The sequence below is a fragment of the Dioscorea cayenensis genome, chromosome 4 (genome assembly GCF_009730915.1).
Source record: "Dioscorea cayenensis subsp. rotundata cultivar TDr96_F1 chromosome 4, TDr96_F1_v2_PseudoChromosome.rev07_lg8_w22 25.fasta, whole genome shotgun sequence".
NCBI classification, from domain to species: domain Eukaryota; kingdom Viridiplantae; phylum Streptophyta; class Magnoliopsida; order Dioscoreales; family Dioscoreaceae; genus Dioscorea; species Dioscorea cayenensis.
Window position 1 is genome coordinate 6,657,642 of NC_052474.1, and position 12,145 is coordinate 6,669,786.

Consider the following 12,145-nt stretch of genomic DNA (forward strand, 5'->3'; position numbering starts at 1 on the left):
CAGCATGAGATGATTTAATTAGTTGCAGCTGGAAATCACAATTCAATGCTGAAATGTAACTTAAATCCCTTAGCTTAGAGAATAACAGTAGTAGGCAAAAGCATATGTTACCAAAAGGGTTAATAGTCTCTCCAACTTATTGTTGAGCTGGGGTAACTCACTTGTCCGGAAATCACTCAGAAATTTATTATTTGCAATGCTAGCATCCACTTTATTACATATATGCCGAAGAAATCTGGATGAACACAAATAGTTTTTTCAATGGCAAACAAAATATTCCAAATGAAAAGGACTGTAGTCTTCAAGGTGAAAGATAAACCAGTCCTCCAATTAAATAAATTTCCCTTACTCCTTCCCTTCTTGGTCTACAAGAAGGCCAAAAAGAATGTCTCTCAATGTCTCATAGCATTCTTTCACTGCAGAATACATGTACTCATCGTTTGTGATCTTGTTAAATAAGCTCTTGTCATCCTTTCCCTTGAAATCTTTGGCCATATCAAGTGCTATGGGTATCTATTAGAATAGATAAACCACACAACGGTCTGTAACACTGGCTATAATAGAAAATTAAAGAACAAAGCGTGCAAAACCAATGTATACCTTACTGGCAAGAAGGAATGGTGGCCACTGGACGACAGTTATTTCATTTCCACCTGAAGAAGAAGGCACAAGCAGAAGATCCTTCTCCCTGACCAACAAATAGGCACTTAAATAAAAGGTCAATTTCTAAGAATAGTCAGTTTGTTAATAATGATAATAAACTTTACTTATTGCTGATCAAGTCCTCCTCCCGTAAAGAGTTTATGAATTTATTCCAAACATGAGAAAAATTAGCAATGTTTGATTTTTCTCTTTCTCCATCAGCATCCTGCAAATTTAAGACAGATTTAGGGTAGAAGAGAAGATGGAATAAAAACTCTAATTCAAAGGATATCACAAACTGTACAATCATGAAATTAATCATGTTGCAATCATGTGGATAGAATTTGTAGGAAGTACAGAAAGCTGCCCTAGCTGAGAAACTGATCTGCATAGAAAACAATGTAAATTGGCATTAATGTTAGCACCTGCTTTTTTTTTACTACACCACTGGGGCAAGGCACAAGCCTGTCACTAAAAGCTGATGGCACTGACTCAAATCTGGACCTAAGCATCCCAAGTGTTCCGTATCTGTGAAAATACATTCATGAGATAAGACAGAGCAACCTCAAGATTTAATTTATTAGCAGGCCAAACAAGACTAGAATTTTTTGAGAAAGAATAATAAACAGTAGATATTTCTCATGAAGTGTAAACAATGAATATAGAAATAATCCAAGAGCACCTACTTCACCCAAGTGGCTGAAGGCTCCACGAATCCCTCCAACTACAGTGGAAAATATCGCATACCAAATCTGAGTGTCCATGAAATAGACCTACATGCCACACATACAATAATGATTTAGAGAAGTATAGAAAATAAAAACTATCCAAAAATGGTTTCTTAGTATGTTTTACCAGGACTATCGGCGCCCATATACTTATAATAACACCGATATTATGTTTCACTGCAGCATTATGAAACCAATAAAACTAAATCTGAGAAAAAATAATCAACAGATTCTAGAACAAATAAATCTTACAATTAGGAAAAAATTCATGCCATTCATAGCTAACAACTCCCAAATCCATAATCCGCTTTGGTTGGTTCAATTAAAGGAGAAATCTATATACAAAAAGCATTGGATCAGCAATGTCAGAAAATTATCATAAAGAAATTTAAGAAAAAAATAGAAGCATAAGAAGTGGAGAACATTTAATGACATTTTCATTGTGAAAGATAAAATAGTAACCAATTCTTAACATTACCAGTTACCACATAATTTAATCAGAGAAAGTGACAGTTGCAAGAACCATGTTAGCAATGCCTCTCATGAACTGATTTAGTCAATGCTAAATTAGTTTGACAATTGGCCAAACAACTCTTCATTAACTTTTCCTTAGTGGCTGCTCCCATTTATGGTATTCTAATCATGAAAATTGATCATCCAAGTTATTTATGATGCCCACCAACAAAGTTCAGATGCTACACACTTAAAAATAATTGATCAAGATAGCAAGTATATGACTAGTTTATATACTGAAAGAAGAGCATATTCAAACATGTGAAGGCGACATGCAAAATAAATAAAAATTGGTATTTTTTATTTAAGATACATAGATTAAAATGGGCAGCATAGATTATTGATTTGACAAGTGCAATGAATAAGTCGATTGCTTCGCAGGGAATAGCCCCAACAGACGTTAGGGCTCTAAACTGATTGGCCCAGCTAGAAAATTTAATATAAAAAAATTTGGCCCAAGTGAAAATAACCAGCAGTCAATTAAGAAAGATTTGGGCAGTGACACTGCTGCAATGGCCTGCTAGAATGCAGAGGAGAGGAGCAGGTTCCTAGTGGCAGCCAATGTCCCTAGTCCACATGGGCCAATAATAGGGGGATAATGTAATGCCACTAATACTGCTCAACACCTAATTATAACTGCAAAGAGCATGTAGGATACATTCAAACAGGCCAACCTCTTAATAGGACTTAGAACATTTGTACTTTCAAGTAAAATATATTTTGGGTAATTCAAGCAAAAAATTTGATTCCACACAAATTTGAATCCATTTTAGTGGGGTTTTACAGTTTTACTATCAAATAGTCATAAAATTAACAGCCTTTAATGTTTCAACATAATATAATATAATAATAATACTAAAGCCAACCCAGACATGATTTATTTTGGTAAATAACCCAGCCAAACTTGGCCTTGCCAAGTCGAGTTCAGCTCAAGGCTAAACAAGCTGAACTGGAACTGGTAGTCTCAGGCTTGATTCAAGCTTAAGCTGAGCTCAAGCCATGGTGAAATTAAGTCAAGCTAAACTCGAGTGAGGCTTGGCAAGCTCAAGTTCATCTTGTTTAAAGCCCTACCTACAGCCAGTGTTTTCATAATCTAAATGAAGCAGGGCAATTTTTCTGAAGCAATCCCAGAGTTCAATTGCAAACAAGTGAAAAAAATCACCTCAACATAGTAACTGAATGCAAGTTTGCAGATTAGCAATACAATCCAGAAAAGAGTATACCTGTCAAATCAACAGCAAAGCAACACTCAATGAATAATCTGATGAAAAAAGGAAAATCTAGAAATCAAGAAACTTAGCTTACTTGAACAATGAAAACATGCTCTCATGCATGCCTCTTCCAACATACAACTTAGGCTGAAAGTTAAGAAATTCACAAATCAAAAACAACACAAATCAACTGGCAATTAAGATGACAATTTTTGTAACAAACGCTTGCCTGAGCCCACCACATAAGCAGAACAATAATTCTATTATTGGCGCGCTCCATGGACCTCCGAAGTGGGGGAAGCAAGAATATTAAAGCAGCAAGTATGTTTGGTATCATATAAATAGCAATAGCAAAACTATAAAATGATTGACTTTGCCAATTTCCAGCCCAATTGCTAAAAAATTTAACAAGCCCTGTAGGATTTTGCACCGAGCTAGAATAGCCTATTGGTAGAACTACCAACCAAGCAGCAGCTACAGCAAATTTCAGAAGGTACCGAATTATTTGTGTGGACCGCAAGCTTCCCCAAGCCTTCCAACTAAGAACTATATCCAAAGTAGCTGAAATAACCAAGATCACATAATAAGAAAGGAATTATCTGGAAAAGAATTTTACCTGTATGGTAATTCTCCTGTTTAACATGAATTGCATCTGACTTGGGTTAAAGCTAACAAATTGCAAAAATAAAACATAAAACAGTAAGATCAAAACAAACTTATGAGAACAAAATATATGACCTTGCAGAAAATTGAGTAGAGCGGCAGTTATAAAGATGCTCAACACGCTTCTAAAAACATCTGGGTCAAAGACAGCAGTTATGGATCCTAAAGGACTCCACGCAATGATTAGCATGGCCTAATAGATAAAATGAGTTTTAGATACAATACCAAAGAATTACAAAGATAAAGCTCAATTTACCAAAGAAGGGAAAAAGAATGAGCTGATTTTGGCATAATAACGAAAAAAAATACCTGGAAAGCCAAAATAAAAAATATCCACATACGATCAAAGCTTCTATACAGGTGCCAAAATGTACGTACTTCAACAAAATTTGTTTTGGGTTTTCTTCGTCCAACAACTACTTGGCCACGATGCTACAGAAGAAATGAAATTAACATTTGTCTTGAGTTTTTTCATCAAGCAATTACATGGAGATTAAACAAAATAACACCAGGAGAACAAGAAGGTATTTCAATATAAGTCATTCTTGTCTGTAATACAGGAATTTAAGAGTTGCATACTTATACACCAAAACAAATATATAGATGAAGTCAGCAATTTACTCATAAAGGCAATCTCACTCTTTAAGATGTACATAGACATGAGTTTGCAGGCTATTTTTTTTTGTGTGTGGATAAGATGGATAAGCCACTCACCTCAACCAATGTTGTGAGTGGGAGTCGATCCCTCTATCTCTCACTTGGTAAGGGAAAGAGTTACCATCCTTCTAATGTCAAGAAAATGCTTGCTGGCAATTTATTAATACATTACTCTCAACTATGCTAGTAGTTGGAAATATAGTCACATCGGTTGTGTAATAGAAGTGTAATGAGTTTATATATAGGTATAGAAGTTGAGCCACTAAGTCTTGAGACTTTTTGGTGTAAGACTCCTAAGCCCATATAGAGCCCATATAGGGCCCACTAGTACCAAAAATATAAAATCTAACATAGTATCAGAGAAATATAGTGGAGCCACCGATGTGGTACAAGTCCATGTGTGTATGACCTCCATGTGTGTAGGACCTCTGAGACACAAGTAGTGTACAAGTCCATGTAAACAGACCTCCGGTGTACAAGTCTGTGCAAGTTCGACCGAATTTAACTTGAGGGAGGGTGTTGGAAATATAGTACCATATCGGTTGTGTAATAGAAGTGTAATGGGTTTATATATAGGTATAGAGGTTGAGCCACTAAGTCTTGAGACTTTTTGGTGTAAGACTCCTAAGCCCATATAGGGCCCATATAGGGCCCACTAGTACCAAAAATATAAAATCTAACACTAGTATTGATATTGTATTGCATTTCTATCATAAATCCTTATCCATCATTGGGTACTTGTATCCTTGATTGTGCATGCTTGACACATAACCATTTGTATCAGCTTCTATAGATTCTTCCCCTTGGATTTCTAAAACTTGTTTTATATGTTAGCCCTTTTACCTATATTGTCTGAACTTCACAATGTTAGATGCAAACCAAACACATATCTAGGACTGATGCAACCAAAAGCTTAAGCTGATGGGATAAAATACATGTTTACTAACTTAAATGTATGACTATTCATTTCTATTATGCGCTCTCTTGATACATGCTAATATATTTTTGCTAATCATGTTGCATACAAACTAATTAGTCAAGCTTGAGACTTTGGGTTTAGTCAAACCCAGATAATATGAGTTTGATCCATCTACATGGCATCACAATAATTGGTGTTCCATATATCATTATTACCTTAATTCATCAATCAGCCAACTCAGTTTAGAGTACTATCATTGTTTGCACCCATCAGTCAATACTAATTGGCCAAACTAACAGGTTTTTCTATGTTGTATTGATCTTTTGTTAACCTCTCCTAGAAAAACCCACATAACGTTCCAAGTAATGAACTGAAGTTTTTTTTTTAATTTATTTTTTTGGTTTTGTTGTTTCTAATTCTACTAAGGTTGATAACGGACTCTAATCTTTTTTTAATTATTTTGGTCACATTTTTAATGCATGGGTCGTGAGAGATTTAGAAATTTTAAGTACTAGTTTATACACATAATGAAATAGTCATGTTTCACCCATCAACCAACTGGCATTTGAGATAGGAAAAAGACAGAAACATTAATATATCAATTGAATAAACAATTTTCGGACATGAAACACAACCTCATCTTTAGAATGTATCTCCCTGGTATGCACAAAAAAGTCATGGTCAGGCTTCATTGGCCAGTCTATTTTTAAACATTCGTTTGACCTACAAAAGCATGAATACATTAATGTGGAAAGGTAACCAAGTGAAAAAAAAGACGAAACAGAAAACTTACCAAAAATATTCATTTAAATCATCATAATTTCTCCATTTTGAATGGCTAGCAGTACCATTTTTGTTTCTTTGAGCTTCCTTCTCATCACAAAGACAGACCACCAATATATTATCTTATAAAAAAGAATAAACATAACATGAAAAAGAAAAACAGTAAAAGCGGGCAACCCCAAAAAAAAAAATCAACTACCTTGCGCACGACCTGATAAATTGGAGTCACAACCTCTCGCAAAAATCGCTCATCATCATGGTGAGCTAGTTCATGGTAATAATCCCCAGTTGCTGCCTGGACATTAGCCAAAATTTCACATAGTTGACCTGCCATCTTAGTTAGTGAAGAAAACAAGATTAGTATTTTGTGGACAACAGGTATATAAAAGGAAAATGAAATTTCATACTAGAAAATACAATCAAATAAATGATGGTATGCCCTAAATTGGGAAGCAGACATTAATGCAAAATGTGAAGGGGACCATGAAACCACATGAGGTCATCAACAAGATTAATAGTTGGCATATGAATAGACTGCATTCTACAAATGTATAATGGACATGTTAGAATTGGCAGCAATGCACTTTGTAGTTTTATTATCTTAAACGCATTTTATATTCAAATCATAGCATAGATAACAGAATTGTGTGAGAACATTCTCTAGACCCTGAATGATGAAAATTAGGGCATCAATTAGTATCCACAGATATGCTGATATGGTTCTATGATAACCTAAGTTGCACAGCTTTCAAAATGTCAATCATAAAAGAAAGACATTGATCTAATAAGCATGACAACAATCCCAAATATATCTTTGAGAATTTCATAAAACATCATAAAATAATTTGAATATTACCCTCATTAAATAAGTGAATATATCACAACACTTCAAAATGGCGATCAAAATAAAACATAGGGATAATATGGAACTGTTACTAGTTCTATGGACGACACACTGGAAATCAACATCGTTTGCATATTTTCTTCATAGAAAATAAATAAATAAATAAATAATCACCATTGGATGCACCTGTAGCTTAAATTCTCCCTCCTTTAAATTAGTAATAGTTGGAACCTGAGTAGGAAGGGAGTCTCATGTGGTTGACCTGCTTAATGGGCTCCCTTTCCTCAGATCTTTTCACATATTAAGGTTAACAACACCTCGCTTTGTGTGAAAAAGAAGTACCAGATCATACAAGTGATGTTATGAAGATTTAGACAAAAGATAAACAAGGGGTACATTGGGATAGAACGGACCAAACCAGGCATCCTAACATGGCTGAGCGTGATCCGTTTTGGGATAATATTGTGACCTTTGTAGATTGAAGATGGCTTGATGACAGACAACAGGAAGCCAAAAGGCAAAGGCACATTACAGTTTCAAGATTTAGTTTGTAGTGTGATTAGGTTTGTGCTAGAATGAAGTAAGAAAGGGATTGCCTAAATAGCCTTACACTGAATAGGGAAGAAGATAATATACTGCACGTATGATTTTGACACCGTCATATGAGCCGTTTTCTCCAGAGCAGAACAATGAGGCCTAGTATAAGCCAAAATGGAAAACTCTTCAAATGAGCTAGGCCAACCCATTACAAGATCATCTACTAAAAACATGTAAATCTTTTAAAAATTTTCTAAGAATCAAACTTTGTCCTATCTTTAACAATTAAAATAATCCTTGATACCTTTGCCTTAATTAAGCCAAGCATCTTTCTCCACATAATCAGCTCCTTTCACCGCATTGTATGGAGGACTAAATATTCACCCATTTTTATGGTACCCAAGCCAAAGTGAGATATAGATATTTTAAAAGATTCTAAGAGTTAAAATATCTATCTTTAACAATTAAAATCATCCTTGATATCTTTACCTTAATTAAGCCATGTAATTTTTTCTACATTATTAGCTCCCTTCATGGTGCTCTCGGAGACTGAATATTCACCAACCTTTATGGTACATAATCCAAAACAAGTAGTCCCCAAGAATGGTTAAAATTAAAAGCAAATTCACTTGGAAGTTGAAACCTCTTGCCCATCTTTAACAATGACACCATTTATGTCATAAGATCTTCAATTAAAGTTAAAATTTCAACCATTTTTGCCACTTGAAGTTGCCTTTCATAACTTCATCTTTATTAAGTCAAACATCATTCTCCACATCATCAAACAACCAGTCACCTTAACCAGACTTTATACAAGATATTCACTTCACTAATGTCTATGATGCATAACCAAAAGCTATCGTAACCCGATATTGTTACAGTAGCCACAACTACTTGAAACTGTTGGAGAAAACAGTAGAAAAGTTGTAAATTAGGAAAGTTATTTTTTTGTAGTTACACTCATAAATTAGGAGAATTTTTCCCTAATTTGTTAGGATTCCATAAATTGTGGGATTAAGTTGGGATTAATGTGTGCATCTAGTGCTGCCCATTGTACTCAAAAAATTAAGAGAGAAATCAATTCTAATTCTTCTCACAATTCTGTCATGGTATAGAGCTTTAGATTTTTTTTTTCTTTTGGAGGAAAGGATTTTTTTCTTTTCTTCGAGCAGTCTTCATTGCTTTACCCGTTCTCTCTTGACCAGTCCTTTATCACATACTTGTTATTTTGTTTTTCCGAACCCTAAATGAACTCATGGCAATGTCGGAGGTGATTAAATCACATGTTCTGAGTCAATCAGTAAAATTTGTCCAGACTCAGCACCCAGGAGAACTCCAGGGTATTCAAGCAACGTATCGACTTAATAGAAAAAATTATCTTTAGTGGTCTCAATTGGTACAAACCGTTCTCAAACACGGGAAAAATCAGCGATATTACAAGGTTTGGACCGGATAAGAATGATCCCCTTTTGATGCATGGGATGAAGGAGACTCGATGATTCTGGCGTGGCTATGGAACTTGATGATCCCAGAAATCAGCGATACATGCATGTTTTTGACAACAACAAAAGAGATTTGGGATGCAATTCAGCAAACCTACTCTAAGCCAAAGGACGTTACCCAAGTTTATAATGTGCAAGTAAAAACTATTACTGCAAAGCAAAGGAACAAGGGAACAGGACTTTTATAGAAATGTGCATATCAATTGAAGTCTTTTTGGTAGGAGCTTGATCACTAAAGGGTGATTAAAACTACATGTCCAGTTGATGTTGCAATTCTCAAAGAATTCATTGAACAAGACCGGATCTGTGATTTTTTGGTAGGACTCAATCCTAAGTTTGATCAAGCTAGTATTCAAATTCTCATAAAACCAGAAATTCCTTACTTTATAGAAGTTGTTGCAATGATCTGGAGTAAAGAAAATCGAAGTGGACTAATGCTTGATTCTCCAAGCAACGATGGTTTGGCCAGGGTGGCAAATGGTATTGACAATCTCACTAAAAAGACAACAAAGAACGAAAATTCCAAGAATGGGAAGTCAGAGCAAGGATGACCTCGAAACTCTGATAACTTGTGGTGTAACTATTGTAAAAAGTCACGGCATACCAGGGATAAGTGTTGAAAACTCCATGGCAAGCAGTCGAGCTGTGAATGGACACCAAGAGGATAGTAAACAAGGGTTACAAGACAGCAAATGTTGCCACAATTCAAGAAACATCTCCACAAGAATCTAGTGGATTTAGCCATGAAGAAATTGGAAAATTTAAAAGCTCTCATTAATAGCCTAGAAAAACCCTCTAGTATTCCTTGCTATATTCAGGTCAGTTACCACTTTTTACTGGATTGAATGTCTTGGATGACACTTTTGCCAACCCCTGGGTCATGGACTCAAGTGCAACAAACCATATGACCAACTCACCCAATTTCTTTCTAAATTACTCCCATATCCAAGTAATAAGAAAATTGCCACAGCAAATGGTTCCTTAATAACCATGGCTGGTGTAGGAGATATTAGAATAAATTCCTCACTCACCATAAGAAATATTCTTCATGTTCCAACGATGTCTACCAATCTTATCTCTATCCAAAAACTTACATAAGACTTAGGATGTAATGTGATTTTTCATCATGATGGTTGTGTATTTCAAGACAAGGATTCAAAGAGGACCAATGGACGTGCTAGAGGAAGGAATGACCCCTGCTACTCATCCCGGTCAAACATTAACAGGGGTAGCAATCTACCTCATTCCCTAATAACCAACCATTATTATTTAACAAGGACAAAATTTAGCTTCATCATCAAAGTCTTGGTCCTTCCTCATTTAGAGTTTTAGAAATCTTGTTTCCTTCTTTGTTTCCTTTTTTGTTTCAAGGTCTTGATGTAGGACAACTTCATTGTGAAGTGTGTGAACTAGCTCACACAAGCATGTTTTATTTCCAATTAGTAATAAAATAAGTATTTTTCCTTCCATCTTATTCATGTTGATATCCGAGGGCCCTCTAATATTCCAAATGTCTCTAGGGCAAGATGGTTTGTTTCATTCATTGATAATTGTACTTGTGTTATATAGGTACTTTTGCTTAAACAAAAGTATGATGCGAATCGTGTCCTTCCTAATTTTTTCCCTTGATGGAAAACCAATTGGGGTCAAAATCAAAAAATTTTGGTCAGACAATTATAGGGATTAATTTAATCGAATACTCAACCCCTACTTTAAGCAAAAAGGAATAGTGCATGAGCCCCCTTATATTCACACCCCCTCAACAAAATGGAGTGACAAAAAGGAAAATAGGTTGCCCACTCAAGACAACTAGGGCCTTGTTATTTAAAAAACAAGTACCAAAGTCCTTTTTAGGGGAAGTAGACATTATTTCCACACGCTTGATCAACTGATTGCCAACTAGAGTTCTAAAATTTCAAAGTCCTATGGAGAAACTTCCCACCTTTTATTTTCGCCTATAACTCACAGATAACATTGTTCCTCGGATAGTTGGTTGTATTTCCCACGTTTGTAATCACAATCACAATGGAGGAAAACTAGACCCAATCCTTAAATGCATCTTCGTCGGATATTCCTCCACACAAAAAGGGTACAAATATTATCATCCTCCTTCCAAGAGATTTTATGTTCCCACGGATGTGACCTTTCACGAACAAGAGTCGTACTTTTCTCAACCTTATCTTCAGGAAGGGAGAAAAAGAAAAAATAAGGATAGCTGGGGATTTAGAGATCTTATTCCTAATACCTTCACTCAACCAAAGGATAACACCACTATCATCACACCTGAACCTGAACCTACTAAACCATTACACAAGTCAAGCCTAACCGAGAGTCCAAGTCTAATCTTCCCCTCACCATTTGAATCCGAACTAATCCAAAACAAATTTGCCTTTGAAGATATAAGATTTAGGAAGAACAAAGTGTTTACAAGACAGAGGATGTCCGATCCCAAACCTAGATACAATCAAGAATCCAATCCGGAACCTAACAATAATGAGATAATATCTTTTAACTCACTTTCAAAATCCCACTTACCAACCAAGACGGAACCTCATGAAATTAATTTGAACATTTCTATAGCTATTAGGAAAAGAACCAGAGAGTGTACCAAACACTTATTTTATCCTTTTTGCAAATTATTTTTCATTCAAACATTTTTCATCCACATATAGGGCCTTCCTTGTCAGCCTAAACACTATTGCTATTCCTAGCAACCCTATCCAAGACATTTTCTAATGAAAAGTATAAACGAGCCATGAATAAAGAAATGGAAGCCTAGAGAAGAATAGAATATGGAAGTCAGTAAAACTACCAGAAGGAAAAAAACATTTGTAGGATGTAAGTGGGTATATACAACCAAATATCAGGTAGATGGGTCAATTGAAAGATATAAAGCAAGACTTATGGCTAATGGTTATAATCAGACATATAATGTAGATTACCTTGAGACATTTGCCCCAAATGCAAAAATGAGTATGGTGAGAATCTTATCATCATTGGCAGCTAATTATGGTTGGGATTTGGAGCAATTTGGTGTGAAAAATGCATTCCTTCATGGAAATTTGGAAAAGGAGATCTATATGAATGTTCCACCAGGTTATAGGAAAAAATTGACAGGACATACAGTATGTAAGCTGAATATGGGC

At 35.3% G+C, this 12,145-nt stretch overlaps 1 protein-coding gene across 1 annotated transcript in view; it reads right to left on the reverse strand.

The window, feature by feature from the left end:
* The window catches only part of LOC120258439 (callose synthase 7-like), a 29,872-nt gene that overhangs the window by 9,642 nt on the left and 8,085 nt on the right, over window positions 1–12,145 (reverse strand). Inside the window, 17 exon segments of the mRNA XM_039265852.1 lie at window positions 112–235; window positions 350–513; window positions 601–688; window positions 768–868; window positions 1,068–1,167; window positions 1,327–1,415; window positions 1,498–1,547; window positions 1,623–1,680; window positions 1,682–1,705; window positions 3,046–3,106; window positions 3,189–3,241; window positions 3,324–3,655; window positions 3,833–3,950; window positions 4,067–4,189; window positions 5,969–6,056; window positions 6,127–6,203; window positions 6,316–6,450. Coding sequence (XP_039121786.1) covers window positions 112–235; window positions 350–513; window positions 601–688; window positions 768–868; window positions 1,068–1,167; window positions 1,327–1,415; window positions 1,498–1,547; window positions 1,623–1,680; window positions 1,682–1,705; window positions 3,046–3,106; window positions 3,189–3,241; window positions 3,324–3,655; window positions 3,833–3,950; window positions 4,067–4,189; window positions 5,969–6,056; window positions 6,127–6,203; window positions 6,316–6,450 — 1,785 coding nt within the window.